The sequence below is a fragment of the Panthera pardus genome, unplaced genomic scaffold (assembly GCF_024362965.1).
Source record: "Panthera pardus isolate Hobbes unplaced genomic scaffold, ASM2436296v1 HiC_scaffold_21, whole genome shotgun sequence".
In the NCBI taxonomy this organism is placed as follows: domain Eukaryota; kingdom Metazoa; phylum Chordata; class Mammalia; order Carnivora; family Felidae; genus Panthera; species Panthera pardus.
Window position 1 is genome coordinate 33,003,349 of NW_026526777.1, and position 15,943 is coordinate 33,019,291.

Below are 15,943 nucleotides of genomic sequence, written 5' to 3' on the forward strand. Positions count from 1 at the left end.
AATTTTGCATTAGTTTGTAGAGTGGTTATAACTTTTAAACTCTCTTATTATAAATTTAAATATCTTATAACAATGAATAAATTTTCTTTTTGAGAATTACTAGATTCAATTATTCCAAGCTGGCAGCTTTGTGAGGGTTTCTTTCTTATCTGGCTACATATTTCCTGATATGAAAATACAGTCTTCAGAACACTGGGGGTAAAGAATAGAAAAATCAACAGAATATTAACCAGAGTAAAAATGAAAAATATGATCCTCTAGTAAGAGCTATTGTAAAATGTAATCCATGGGGTAAATTTCTATCACTGGACATGTCCAAGAAGATAGTATGATCACCTGTTGGAAGGCAACAATCCAACAGTCATTTAAATGTACCTACAATGAGATATGAAAGAGATCCTAGCCTAGCAGAGGGAACAGATTTGAAAATTGTTCATTTGAAAATGAACACATTGATACAATGTGACAAATATAATAAAGTCAGGTATAAAGTATTTGAACAAACATTGAAGATTTTGAGGTATGGGGTGCGATAGCATTTTTGGAGGTGTTGGATAGTATTGGAACTGAAAGGTAAGTAGGAGTTTCAGGATTGGGAGAGATGGGGAGAAGTAAAGGTCTTGATAGCCTTTTCTCTGTAATATAGAAAATAATGCCATTATTGACAGGCAGGAGGAAGACAGGAAAGTGGAACTTGGAAGAGGGAGTGAAGCTAGAAAGAGTGAAAGGGGGAGATGACCAGAGGTATGAGATGGGACTGCCCAGAAGGATCCTAATTCTTTAAATGCACCAAATGATAACTTCAATGTTTTTGTTTTTAATTTTCCAGTCCTGCTCAAGAACCTTGGTCTAACAGTAGAGAGGAAGATTGTTAGCAAATTACCTGCCGCATGTTATTTGAGAAATAAATGGCAAACCTACATTATGCCCAACCCCCTCCCCCCATCCAAATTAGTCAGCATGCCAGCATGCCATGTTATTTTCTCTAGTAAATAGTCATTAGATGTAAGGTAGGCAGTGCAGTTGGCTGAATAATAATAAATTATATCCTAATCTCTGGAGCCAGTGAATGTTACCTCATTTATAAAAAGGGACTTTGCACATGTGATAAAATTAAGGATCTTGAGGTAGGAATAATTTCTGGGATTATCCATGTGGGCCCTAAATGTAATCCCAAGAGGGAGGCAGAGGGAAATTTGACTACAGAAGAGGAATAGAGATGTGACAGTGGAAGCAAGAAGTTGGAGTAATAGGAGGAAAGGTCGTGTGCCTAGGAATGCGTTCAGCCTACAGAAGTTTAAAAAGGCAAAGAGGCTGATTCTCTCCTAAAGTTTCTAGAAGGAATGAAGCTTTCCTGATGTTTTGATTTTAGACCAGTGAAACTGGTTCTGGGCTTTGCCTTCCAAAACTGTAAAGAATAAACTTGTGCTATTTTAAGCCACTTAAGTGTGATAATTTGTCCCAACAGCAATAGGAAATTAATACAGTCTGCATTTTAGAATAGTTAAGAAGATTTTATTTAATTCATATAGACATGGTACAAGAACAGATCCACCAGTTAATAGTTAATATACTTACTTCAGAAGCTTTAGTTTATCTATATGAGAGAAATAATTGTCCCTGCTTAATAAAGTTACTTTAGGAATAAAGGAGATAATGAATGCTGTTTTAATTTACTTGCTTTTATAGTTTTCTATTGGTGTATAACACCGCTATTACAAATTTAGCAGCTTAAAACAACACATTTGTATTATTTCATAATTTCTGTAGGTCAGGAGTCTGGGAATAGCTTATCTGGATCCTCTGCATCTTTGTCTAACAAAACCGCTACTAAAGTGTCAGCTGGGGCTTCAGTCTCATCTGAGGCTTGACTGGGGAAGAATCTGCTTTCAAACTCATTGTGGTTGTTGACAGCATTGAGTGCTTTGCATACTGCTGAGCTGGGAGCCTCAATTTCTTCCCAGCTGCCTGCTGGAGTCAGCCTTCTGCTCCTGGCCTTGTTGTCTCCCCATTTGGAAGCTCACAATGTGGGAGTGTGCTTTTTATCAAAATCAGCAGGGAGAGAGTCTCTCGACAAGAATGGCCTTACAGTAGTATGTTGCATATTATACATACATAATCACATACATCCCCTCGTCTTTGCCACATTCTATTGGTCAGAAGGAAGTCACAGTTCCTGCTCAGTGGGGAGGGGTATCACACAAAGAAGTGAACAACAAACACATCAAAAGTGGAGATCAAGGGGGTGACCTAGGGTCTGTCTTCAATACTTCCTATGGTACTTGGCTCAATGAATGTGTTTATTAAATCTACCTATTATTTTCGTAACTATATGACTAAATATGGTGATGTTTTTTATAAGGAAGAAGAAACCGATGTCCTCCACCACCTCTGCCACTAAACTCCAAAATCCAAACACATTCAACAACTTATCGTCATGGAGAAGTAGTTCATGTAGAATGTGAAATTAATTTTGAGATACAGGGATCAGAAGAAATACGTTGTGAAAATGGAAAATGGACAGAACCTCCAAAATGCATTGGTTAGCAACACCTTGAATAAGCTTTCCCTAAAATGAGGTTTGCATGTGTAGCTAAACGGTCTCTTTCCTTTCATTTGTTTCTTTGCAGAACAAAAGGAGAAGATAGCCTGTGAGGACCCACCTTTCATTGAGAATGGCAGGGCAAACCCACACTCTACGATTTACTACAATGGGGATACAGTGGCGTATGAATGTAAAAGCGGGTATCATCTCCGTGGATCAAAAGAAATAACTTGTAAACGTGGAAACTGGACACGTCCTCCTGAGTGTGTTGGTATGTATGCTATATTTACCATCAACAGCTAAGCCAATTCCGTACAATTTTTCACTCTCCTTATTTAACCCACACACTTATAGCAAGACACTACTGCCTACTACTGCACCTACTCTACTACCGTTTTCGCGTGTGTGCGGCCATCCATAGAATTTGACCCAGTATAAAGAATTGGGAAACTAAAAAAGATTTTTGAATGTCCATTATTGCTAAGCACTGTTATCTGACCTATTTTATACCATGATTTCTGAGCTTTATATGAAATTACATAAGTAACAGTGTGCTTCATTAGAGAAGTAAATAAGGGCATGTTGGATTGGGTGGCTGGCCATGATCATGATCTACTTCCTCTCCCTTTATGTCCTGCAAAGTTATATTAGAGCACTCTGTTACTGACTTTGAGTCAGTCCTTCTGATATTACTTATGCATCTGGCCAGTCTGAGCCCTACATCCTTCTGAGACATGTCTCTGGTCTTTTGTTTTGCTGATACGCACAAGCAGGCTATACTGCCACTCCTAGGTGCTACCCTTCCTGTCATCCTTCTCATTTCTCGAGCTCTCCTAGAAAGATCTCCACAAACATGTTTATTTAAGATATTTATTGCATAAGAGAAAAGCTATGAAGGATGCTAAAGAAATCAGCAGATAAGAAAAAAACTAAAGGGAGAGAAAAAGTAGAAAATCTCATCCACAGATTGACTGAGATCTGAGATGAAGGGAATGAGAATAAAAAAAATAAACGATAAAAAAAACTGACGATAATATTTGGGTTATTGTTTACCTTTCCATACATTTTAAGAATATCTCTATTATGATTCATTCATAAGCAAAAAAAGTGACAAATATGCATATGTGTTCTTAGGTGAAACATTTGCTGTTTATTCTTACATAGTAAATTTTTAAAATATTTGAGTTGAATAGCATTTTTCTCATTTCTGGAGAATTTAGAAATCAATTGTCCTGAATCAATTGTCCTAAATATTGAAGAACTAGAGTTTGAATAACTTTATGATATCATTATGTTGTTATAAGTTCATATTAATTTTAAAATAACCACTTTCCTTAGAAAATAATGAGAATTGTAAGCCTCCACCTGCTGTAATAAATGGGGCTGTTGTTGATGGATTACTAGCAAGCTACACAACAGGATCCTCTGTGGAATATAGATGCAATGAATACTACTTATTGAGTGGGGCAAAAATATCTCGTTGTGAACAAGGAAGATGGTCACCCCCACCCGTTTGCTTAGGTAAGATAGAGAACACATTGTGGTTTTTTTTAAATAAAGAGATGCAATTGACATATAACATTGTGTAAATTTAAGGTGTACAATGCAGTGAGTTGATGCACATATGTATTTTGAAATGTTTACCACAATAAGGTTAGTTAACATTTCCTTCACCTCACATAATCACCATTTTTTGTCGTTCTTGTCAATATGAAGATCTACTCTCCTGGCAACATTCCAGTATCAAAATAATACTATTGACTATAGTCACCATTATGTACATTAGATCTCTGGAACTTATTCCGTTTATAACAGAACACATTGAATTTCTTTTATGATTATGTGTCTATTTTTATGTGATTTTTACACGTTTTATGGCATGGAAAAGATGAATTTTGTATAAACTTTTCCCCAAATGTTTCTTTCTCTCTCTCTTTTTTTAGGAGGTTTTTATTTTATTTTTTTAAATATGACTTATTGTCAAACTGGCTTCCATACAACACCCAGTGCTGATCCCAATATCCCTTCGCTTTTCCGTAAGCAGAAAATCTAATATCACAGGGTCTAAAACTCCACTAGTTCTTACCTGTTACTTTTTAAAAATTGTGGTAAAATATGAACAATAAAACTTTACCATCTTAGGCATTTGTAAATGTGCATTTCAGTGGCATTAAATATATTCACATTTTTGTGACTGGTTACATTTCGTGTCATCTTTCTCTGAACTGAAATTTTCCCTTACTAGGATCATCAGCATCTCTCCTATATTGTCCCCAGAATGTCATTTGGAGAGGATAATCAATCCAGTTCCTTCCTTGCTAGAGCATATTGTTAATAGCTTTCTTGGCTATCAATTCCTCACTTGAATGATCACCTTTCTTTTATTTTGCTGAGCAAATAAAGACATGCTTGTAATTACTGTAAATATATTTTGCATTAAGACATGGTATATAGTTAACAATGTGTCAAATGGAGAATTAAGGCAGCTATCTAAATAATTATCTAAATTGAGATAACTTGCAGAAAATAATATTCACCTTTCACTTCAAGCCTATATATTTGCCTCATTTTTGACATTGCTAGTCAAAATTATATTTAAAGGAGTGTAATTGGTCACTACAGTTGCAATGAACTTCTTACATTGTGACTTCTACAAATAGGTAATGGTATCATAAACTTTCTATAAGTTAAAATAAAATAGTAATTTAATTAAAAATGTTAGCCTTTCAAACTATAAATGTAAATCATTGTTATTTACTAAAAAAATAAGTATATAGAAGCAACTAGAAGAAAACAGAAAATATCAGTAACTTAGGAGGAAACAAAAGCTGTTAATTACTTAGACAATGGTTTTCTAAGCCTTTTCATACACATACACACACACACACACACACACATGCAATGCATATTTATAAAAAATATATGCTATCATGAGAGGCTATGTAACTTGTTTTTTCCCCACAAACTATATTATGAATGTGGTTTGATATATTTGTACAATATACATTTTAATTGATGCATAGTATTCTATAATGCAGATATGCCATAATTAAATTAATCACTTTTAATGGAAGTTTAGTGTGGTTTCAACATTTTTATATTCCAAACAGTACATTTTTTTGTACTAAATGTTTGCACGCTTAGAAAACACTTTAGTTTTTGATTTTTAGAATTAAGTATGTTTCTCTCACATGTCTTATTTTGTTTTAGCTTTTTTTTTTTTTTCAGATTTTCTGAAGGAGAACTTTGGATGAAAGAAATTTGGAATTTTAATTATTTTTCTGTAAATTGTCAAATTGTCCTTGAGAAAGTTAATCTGATTTATGACCCTACCATCAGTGAATCAAAGTAGCACTTTTCTTAATCTTTGTCAACTTGATTATTTTAATCTTCACAAATTGTTAATCCAACAATTAAAATTATTTTAATTTGGTTTATTTAAGTATTAATAAATTGAGTTTATTTATTTGATTTGGTTATTTAAGTATTACTCAATTGAGCATTTGTCAATTTTCTAGTGGCTGGCCACAGGTTGTTTTTTTTTTCCAATGACCTTGATTTTTTTATACTTGTAATAAAAGTTTTATTAATATAAATTATATTATTCACTTGACAATGATGCAAGATATAACAATGTATATTGCAACCATTTTTATTTTCCTTTTCTTTATACTGTTTTCATATATATAAGTTTAAATTTTAAATCTTAAGCTCTTTCCATATCCCCTTTGTGGTTTCTCTGTTCCAAATCATTCTTAAGCTACTGTTCTCATGCAAATTCAGATATGTCTACCTATGGCTTTTCTTTTTTATAATTTTTTAAATGTTTTAAGTGTTTTTTATTTATTTTTGAGAGAGAGAGAGACAGAGCATGAGTGGGGTGGTGGGGAGGGGGAGACACAGAATCCAAAGCAGGCTCCAGGCTCCGAGCTGTCAGCACAGAGCCTGATGCGGGGCTCGAACTCAGGAACCGCAAGAACATGACCTGAGCCAAAGCTGTACCCTTAACCGACTGAGCCACCCAGGCACCCCTACCTGTAGCTTTTCTATTGCTTTCCTATTTTTATAAAAGTTTTTGATATTAAGGCTTTGATGATATGATTGATAATGCATTGAATGGAAGTACAGTCATCTCTGAGGATGGAGACTAAATGGAAATAGCAATGGAAAAGCTAGTAATGAAACAACCTCATAAGGAATAACAAGGTTTAGGGAAATCTGTCATTCCGTCTGGAACAATTGTCTCGAGACACACAGACTTGGTGCTCATAAATCAAAGCAGATACGAAATGAAGACCATTTATTGTCATCAGGGCAAGAGGGCAGAGTTCTGTACATCTTATTTGTCCTCAGAAACTGCAAGTACTCTCACTACAAATGGGGAAAATGGTGTAAGGAGCAGAATCTTCCATCTGTGAATTATTGTTCCAGTCATTATGAACCTCTTCAACCTCCCGCCGATCTTCCCTGTCTCATTCTACTCCAGCCACTCTGGTTTCCTTGCTCTTCCTCACACAAGACAAGTATGCTCTTACCTCAGGGCTATTTCCTCTTCCTGGAATGCCCTTCCCTCAGAAAAAGCCATGGTTCACTCCTTGACCTTCTTCAAGTCTGTGTCGATACTACTTCTTAGGCTTATCACAACCATTTGACTTAAAAATTACTTCCCTTACCCCATCGCTCTGATAGCCCCTCCTCTCCCTCCACTACTTATTCCCCATCTAATTTATTATATGTGGTTTTAAGATGGCCACAAATTATAAAACCCATGTATTTAATTACTGCTAGTTCATTTGTGTTTCTCCCATTTAGAAGGTAAGGTCCATGAGGGTAGAGATCTTTGTTTTGTTCTTTGATATATCTCAAGTGGTAGGTGTCCCACAAATATTATACAGTAAATATGTTTGCTATGTCATGATTTTTATTTAGAGGGAGGAAATCATGCTTAACTTATTATTATATATATATATATATATGTTTTTTTCTTTTTACTGAAGTATAGTTGGCACAAAATTTTACATTGAGGGATACAACATGGTGATTCCACAAGTCTATAAGTTATGTTACACTCACCACCAATGTAGCCAATATCAGTCACCTTACAACACTATTACAATACCATTGACTACATTCCCTCTGCTGTACTTTTTATCTTCATGATTTATTAATTCCATAACGGAAGACTGTATCTCCCACAATGTGTGAAGGGTCACACATTTTGCCAGTCCCCATACCCCACTCCTTTCTGGCAGCCATCAACTTGTTTTCTGTATATATGGCTCTGTTGCTGCTTTTTGTTTGTTTATGCATTTGCTTTACGTTTTAGATTCCATATATAAGTAAATCATATGGTATTTGTCTTTTTCTGACTTATTTCACTTAGCTTAATACCCTGTAGGTCCATCCATATTGTTGCAAATGGCATGATTTCATCCTTTTATTTAAAAAAAAATTAAACATTTATTTATTATTGAGAGACACAGAGCATGAGCATGGGAGGGGCAGAGAAAGGGGAAGACACAGAATCTGAAGCAGACTCCAGGCTCTGAGCTTTTAGCACAGAGCCTGACATGGGGCTCAAGAGACCATGACCTGAGCTGAAGTTGGACACTCAACCCACTGAGCCACTCAGGTGCCCCATGATTTCATCCTTTTCATGGCTGAGTAATATTCCATTATATGGACACTTGTGTTGCTTCCATATCTTATCTATTGTATATAATGCAGCAATAAACATAGGGGTACATATATCTTTTTGAGTTTGTGTTTTCATTTTCTTTGGGTAAATATGCAGAAGTGGAATTATGGGATCATGTAGTATTTTTATTTTTAATTTTTTGAGGAACCTCCACAATGTACACCACAGTGGCTATACAAATATACATTCGATCAAGAGGGCACGAGGTGATTTTTTTTCCCCTTCTACATCCTCACCAACATTTGTTACCTCTCTTTTTGATTCTAGCCATTCTGACAAGTGTGAGGTGATATCTCATTGTGCGTTTTTTTATTTAAAAAAATATTTTTTAACATTTATTTATTTTTGATAGAGAGAGACAGAGCACAAGTGGGAGAGGGGCAGAGAGAGAGGGAGACACAGAATCCAAAGCAGGCTCCAGGCTCTGAGCTGTCATCACAGAGCCCCATTTGGGGCTCAAACTCACAAACCATGAGATTGTGACCTGAGCCAAAGTCAGATGCTTAACCGACTGAGCCACCCAGGGTCCCCTATCTCATTGTGGTTTTGATTTGCATTTCCCTGATGATGAGTGATGTTGAGCATCTTTTTATGTGTCTGTTGACAATTTATATGTCTTCTTTGGAAAAATATCTATTCAAGTTCTCTACCCATTTTTTAATTGGATTATTTGTTTTGTGTGTGTGTGTGTGTGTGTGTGTGTGTGTGTGTGTGTGTTGAGTTGTATAACTTATTCATATATTTTGGATATTAACCCATTATCATATATATCCTTTGCAAATATCTTCCCCAATTTAGTGAGTTGCCTTTTTGTGTTGTTTATGGTTTCCGTTGCTGCACAAAAGCTTTTTATTTTGATGTAATCCCCATAGTTTATTTTCGCTTCTGTATCCCTTGCCTCAGGAGACATATTTAGAAAAATGTTACTAAGGCCAGAGTCAAGAAGATTACTGCCTATCTTTTCTTCTAGGAGCTTTAAGGTTTCAGGTCTCACATTTAGATCTTTCATCCATTTTGAGTTAATTTTTGTATGTGGCATAAGAAAGTGGTCCAGTTTCATTCTTTTGCATGTAGCTGTCCAGTTTTCCCAGCACCACTTATTGAAAAGGCTTTTTCCCATTGTAATATTCTTGCCTCCTTTGCCATAGATTAATTGACCATATGAGCATTTCTGCACTCTCTATTCTGTTCCACAGACCTATGTGTCTATTTTTGTCCCATGCCATGCTGTTTTGATTACTTCAGCTTTGTAGTATATCTTGAAATCTAAGATTGTGATCCCACCAATTTGGTTCTTCTTTCTCAAGATTGCTTTTGCTTTTGTGGTTCCATACAAATTTAAGGATTATTTGTTCTGGTTCTCTGGAAAGTGCTATTGGTATTTTGATAGTAATTGCATTGAATCTATAAATTGCTTTGGTTGGTATGGACATTTTAACAATATTAATTCTTCCAACCCATGAGCATGGAATGTCTTTCCATTTCTTTGTGTAATCTTCAATTTCTTTCATTAGAGTTTTATAGTTTTCAGAGTAAAGGTTTAATCTCCTTGGTTAAGTATATTCCTAGGTATTTTGTTCTTTTGGACATATTTATAAATAAAATTAAAATTACTTTCTTATTTTCTCTTTTTGCTGCTTTGTTATTAGTGTGTACAAATGTGTTTGAATTCTGTGTATTAATTTTGTATTCTACAATTTTACTGAATTCATTTTTTTATTTTAAATAGTTTTTTGGTGGGGTCTTTAGGGTTTTTTGTGTATAGTATTATGTCATCTGCAAATAGTTACAGTTTAAATTTTTCCTTATCCATTTGGATGCCTTTTATTTCCTTTTTTTATCCAATTGCTGTGGCCAGAGTGTTCAAGTGGTATGTTGAATAAAAGTGGCAAGAGTGGGCATCGTTGTCTTCTTGTTCTTGGTCTGAGAGGAAAAACTCTGTTTTTCACCATTGAGTATGATGTTAACTGTGGGTTGACATTTGTCATATGCTTTTTCTTCATCTATTGAGATGACGATATGGTTTTTATTCTTTGATTTCTTGATGTGGTGGACCATATTGATTGATTTATGAATATTGAACCATCCTTGCATCTCCAGAATAAATTCTGCTTGATCATGGTGAATGATTCTTTTAATGTATTGTTGAATGCAGTTTGTTAATAATTTGTTGAGGATTTTTTCATCCATGTTCATCAGGGATATTAGCCTGTAGTTCTCTTTTTTTTGTAGCGTCTGTCTGGTTCAGGTATCATGGTGATGCTGGCCTAATTGAATGTATTTGGAAGCTTTCCTTCTTCTTTTATGTTTTGGAATAGTTGAGGAAAATAAGTTTTAACTCTTCTTTAAATGTTCAGTAGAATTCACCTGTGAAGCCATCTGGTCCTGGACTTTTGTTTTTTGGGGATTTTTAAAATTACCAATTCAATTTTGTTACTATTAATTGGTCTGCTCAGATTTTCTATTTCTTCCAGATTCGGTTTTAGATTATGTTTCTAGAAATTTATATATTTCTTCTAGATTGTCCAATTTTCTGGCATATAATTTTTTGTAGTATTCTTTTATAATCATTTGTATTTCTGTGGTGTAAGTTTTTACTTCTCTTTTGTTTCTAATTTTATTTATTTTTGTTGTCTCTTTTTTTCTTGAGAGTCTGGCTAAAGACTAATCAATTTGGTTTATCTTTTCAAAGAAACAGCCTCTAGTTTCACTGATCTTTTCTATTTTTTTTTTAGTCTCTATATTATTTATTTCTGCTGTCTTTATTATTTCCTTCTTTCTACTAACCTTGGGCTCTTTTTGGTTCCTTTGGATGTAAGGTTATACTGTTTATTCGATTTTTTTGTTTCTTGAGGTAAACCTCTATTGCTATAAATTTCCCTCTTAGAACTGCTTTGCTGCATCCCAAATATTTTGGATCACTGTGTTTTTGTTTTCACTTATATCCATGTTTAAAAAAATTTTCTTCTTTAATTTCTTCATTGATCCATTGGATGTGTAGTAGCATGTTGTTTAGCCTCCTGTTTGTGGGTTTTTTTCCCCATTGTTTTCTTTGTTATTGACATCTAGTTTCTTACTGTTGTTGTAAGAAAAGATGTGTGATATAATTTTAATGTTTTTTAATTTATTGATACTGTTTTGTGGCTTAACATGTGATCTATCCTGGGAACGTTCCATGTGCACTTGAAAAGAATGTGTATTGTGTTGTTTCTGGATGAAATGTGTTAGGGATATGTGTTATGACCCTCTGGTCTAAAAGTTCATTCAAAGACACTGTTTTCTTATTGATATTACACCTGGATGATCTATCCATTAATGTAGTGGGATGTTAACGTCCCCTACTACTAATGTATTATTGTCAATTTTTTCCTTTATGTCTGTTAATATTTGCTCTATGCATTTAGGAACTCCAATTTTGGGGTGCATAGATATTTATAAGTGTTATATGTTCTCATTGGAATAATTTCCTTATCATTATGTAATGCTTCTTGGTCCCTTGTTATAGTCTGTTTTAAAGTCTCTTTTGGGGCACCTGTACCCCAATGTTTATAGCGGCACTCTCAACAATAGCCAAATTATGGAAAGAGCCTAAATGTCCATCAACTGATGAATGGATAAAGAAATTGTGGTTTATATACACAATGGAATACTACGTGGCAATGAGAAAAAATGAAATATGGCCTTTTGTAGCAACATGGATGGAACTGGAGAGTGTGATGCTAAGTGAAATAAGCCATACAGAGAAAGACAGATACCATATGGTTTCACTCTTATGTGGATCCTGAGAAACATAACAGAAACCCATGGGGGAGGGGAAGGAAAAAAAAAAAAAAAGAGGTTAGAGTGGGAGAGAGCCAAAGCATTAGAGACTGTTAAAAACTGAGAACAAACTGAGGGTTGATGGGGGGTGGGAGGGAGGGCAGGGTGGGTGATGGGTATTGAGGAGGGCACCTTTTGGGATGAGCACTGGGTGTTGTATGGAAACCAATTTGACAGTAAATTTCATATATTAAAAAAAAAAAAAAAAAAAAAAAAGAAAAAAAAAAAAATAAAGTCTCTTTTGTCTGGGGCGCCTGGGTGGCTCAGTTGGTTGAGCATCCAACTTCGGCTCAGGTCATGATCTCACAGTTTGTGTGTTCGAGCCCAGCATCAGGCTCTGTGCTGACAGCTCAGAGCCTGGAGCCTGCTTCAGATTCTGTGTCTCCCTCTCTCTCTGCCCCTCCCCCACTCATGCTCTGTCTCCCTCTGTCTCAAAAATAAATAAACATTAAAAAAAATTAAAAAATAAATAAAGTCTCTTTTGTCCAATGTAAGTATTGCTACCCTGGCTTTTTTTTTTTTTTTTTTACTTCTATTTGCATCGTATTTCTTTTTGTATCATTTCACTTTTAGTCTCTATGTACCTTTAAGTCTTAAGTGCATCTTTTGTAGCTTAAACAATATTTTTAACGTTCAAATTAAGTAGTTTAAATTTATAATATAATGATAATAATAAGAAATGTATAAATTCATTTGATAGCAATATAATGTATATTTTATTATGTATATGTTTGAGGGGCTTTAATAATGTAAATGTTAAATATAAAACATTGCTTCTGATACCTGTCAGATTTTTATTTTAAAAATATATTAAGCTTCATACTTGTCAAATGAGTAAATAATTGAAAAGAACATTTTTTCTTACAGAGCCATGTACTATTAATGTGGATTACATGAAAAGAAATAACATAGAGATGAAGTGGAAGTATGAAGGAAAGGTCTTACATGGAGATTTAATAGATTTTGTATGTAAACAAGGATATGACTTATCTCCATCAACCCCATTGTCTGAATTATCTGTACAGTGCAATAGAGGAGAAGTGAGATATCCTTTATGTATTATAAAAGGTAAAATAACAGTGTTTTCTGACAATTTCTCAGGTGATTAATATCACTACTTGGGTTCAAAGTATAAGAAAGACCCTACACAACTCACTATCATCATCTTCTAATATACAACATTGGTAATGATCTGATTAATTTCCAGTAAGCACAAATACTTAAAAAAGATGACTATGCTGACATCTTTTAATTCCAATAAGTCAATTTTATAAAGGGAGAAATTAATAGGTCTTATAAATATCCCCAGACTATCAGGGGACTGATCACCCTAATGTGAGCAATCAACAACTCTGGAAAACATTGCCCTTCTTGGGGTTTGCTGGGTTTGTATTGTCTCAGAAAAGATCTTGATACAGACTGGGAGATTCTTTGTGCTCCTTGGACATGGAACTATTACTTTTAATAAGAAAAAAAATGTAAGAAGATACATACAGAAAGCCTGGCTTCAATGGGGTTTCATACATTTTCACTTTTGGCTACATAAAAAGGGAAAAATAAAATCATGATTGTTAATTCTTTGCCAGTTTTAAATGTGTATTTCAATTTTATAATAAGATTCTAATTCTTGCAATAATCAATTTTATGATATTAAGTTATTACAGAATGCTCTCAATATTTGAAATTTGACAGCTATTTTAAAAATGCTTTTACATGAAATGTGCCATTTTATTTCCATAGCAATTATTAAAGTATTGGATGCTTACTATATGGAAATTCATTATATCCTTCTAAAATTATTTTTGCAGAATCTAAAGGAATGTGTGCATATCCTCCACTTATTAAAAATGGAGTCATGATTAGTTCAACATTAGGCATCTACGAAAATGGTTCTTCAGTAGAATACAGATGTTTTGATCACCATTTCCTTCAAGGGTCTAGGGAGTCCTATTGCTTAGATGGAGTGTGGACTACACCACCATCATGTTTAGGTATGTACTACTAAATATCCCACTATTTAATAAAATAAAAACCATATTTTTTCACTTTCTATTCTCTTTTGTTGATATAACACTATTATAATGCTTAATTTGCTATATTTGTGCTTCAGTGTACCTATTCAATCATTAGTTCCTCCTCTTTCCTTTAGATCATAAATAACTATTGTCCAGCTGGTTCTAACAAGTATTATTAAATACAAATATACACCAGATACTGGTGTTGTATGGGGCTATACAGTGACTAAGGGGCTATGACTATGACTAAGTCATAGTGGTGTGGGTAAACGTGTTAACAATTATCATTCAGTGTAATTGGTACTATAATAGGAAACATGAGTGCAATGGGGAAACAAAGATAGAAAGTTGAAGCAAGTTAATGCCTTATTAGTGAAGTATCTGAGTAGAAGTAACAATATCTACCAAGATTCTCAGAAGTCAAAAAAAAAGCATATCTTTAAATAAAAAGAAAATTTTTTTGTGTCCATATTTGACTTATTTGCTATTTTATTTCACCAGCTTGAACTTGAGTACAATGCTGAGTAGAAGAAGTAGTGGATATCTTGTTTCCCAAACTCATAAGCAAAACTTTCAATAATTCATCTTTATTTACAGTGTTATAAAGTCTTTAAAAATCGAATTAAAAATATAGAAAGCTCTAATTTCTATTTTTCTAATTTTTTTTAATCTTCAGGGAGTGTTTAACAATACCTATTGAAATGACTATATGAGTACTTTTCCCCCCTAGAATTATAATTGCTTCTTTTCGATTGTTAAAAGCGGGATTATATTCCTCTAATAAATCACACTTGGTTGTGATGAATCATGATTTTTTACATGTTGTTGGGTTTTATTTGCTTATATTTTACTTAGAAGTTTTGCATCTATTTTCATGAGAGAGATCAGTCTGGTATTTTCCTTTTGGGTTTGGTATGAACTTTCTACTTATTTCATATGGTGAATTGGTATGTCCCTTCTTTTTGAATTCTCTGGAATTTGTGTAAGATTGGTACTATTTCTTCCTTAGTAATTGTAAGAATCCATCAAACATGCCATTTGGGCATCAAGTTTTCTTTGAGGACAGATAATGACAGCTGTCAGTTTTGGTAGGGCGGTTTCTAGGAATTTGTCTATCTAAATTGTCAAATTTGTTGACATAATGTTCACAACATCTTTTTACATTCTTTTTAATGCCTTTAGTGGTGAGTCTTTTGCCTTTACTGCTATTAATATGTATCTCTTTCTTTGTTGGCATGTCTTACTAAGGGTCTACAACTTTTTCTAGGCCTCTCAACTAATATTTGTATCATCAAATGTTGCTTATGATTTTATTAATTTATGTTCTTATCCTTATTTCCTCTCTTCTAATTTCTTGAGTCTATTTTATAGATCTTATTTTTATTTTTTATTTTTTTATTGTGTTAACATTTATTTATTTTTGAGAGACAGAGAGAGACAGAATGTAAGCAGGGGAGGGGCAGAGAAAGGGAGACAGAATCCAAAGAATCAGCACAGAGCCCGACGCAGGGCTCGAACCCTCGAACGGTTAGATCATGGCCTGAGCCTAAGTCAGAGGCTTAACCGTCTAAACTACCCAGGTGCCCCTATAGATCTTCTTTTAGCTTTTTAGATAGATACTTAAATTACTGATTTTCAGCCTTTGTTTTCTTTCTAATATATGAATTTAAGGATATAAATTTCCTACTGAGCACAACTTTAACTTTATCTCACACGTTTTTACATTTTGGAATTTTATTATCATTCAGTCATTCAGTTTAAAAATATATGATATCATGGGGTTCCTGGATGGCTCAGGTCATGATCTTGTGGTCATGACCTCACGGTCATGAGATTGAGCCCTGCTCAAGATCCGCGCTGACAATA

At 34.1% G+C, this 15,943-nt stretch overlaps 1 protein-coding gene across 3 annotated transcripts in view; it reads left to right on the plus strand.

The window, feature by feature from the left end:
- Nucleotides 1-15,943, plus strand: part of F13B (coagulation factor XIII B chain) — a 33,270-nt gene that overhangs the window by 8,384 nt on the left and 8,943 nt on the right. For all 3 annotated transcript variants that reach the window (XM_019430474.2, XM_019430478.2, XM_019430471.2), the window contains 5 exons: nt 2,363-2,542; nt 2,631-2,816; nt 3,884-4,066; nt 12,930-13,130; nt 13,871-14,053. In XM_019430474.2, coding sequence (XP_019286019.2) covers nt 2,363-2,542; nt 2,631-2,816; nt 3,884-4,066; nt 12,930-13,130; nt 13,871-14,053 — 933 coding nt within the window. The remainder of the gene's footprint in view (nt 1-2,362; nt 2,543-2,630; nt 2,817-3,883; nt 4,067-12,929; nt 13,131-13,870; nt 14,054-15,943) is intronic.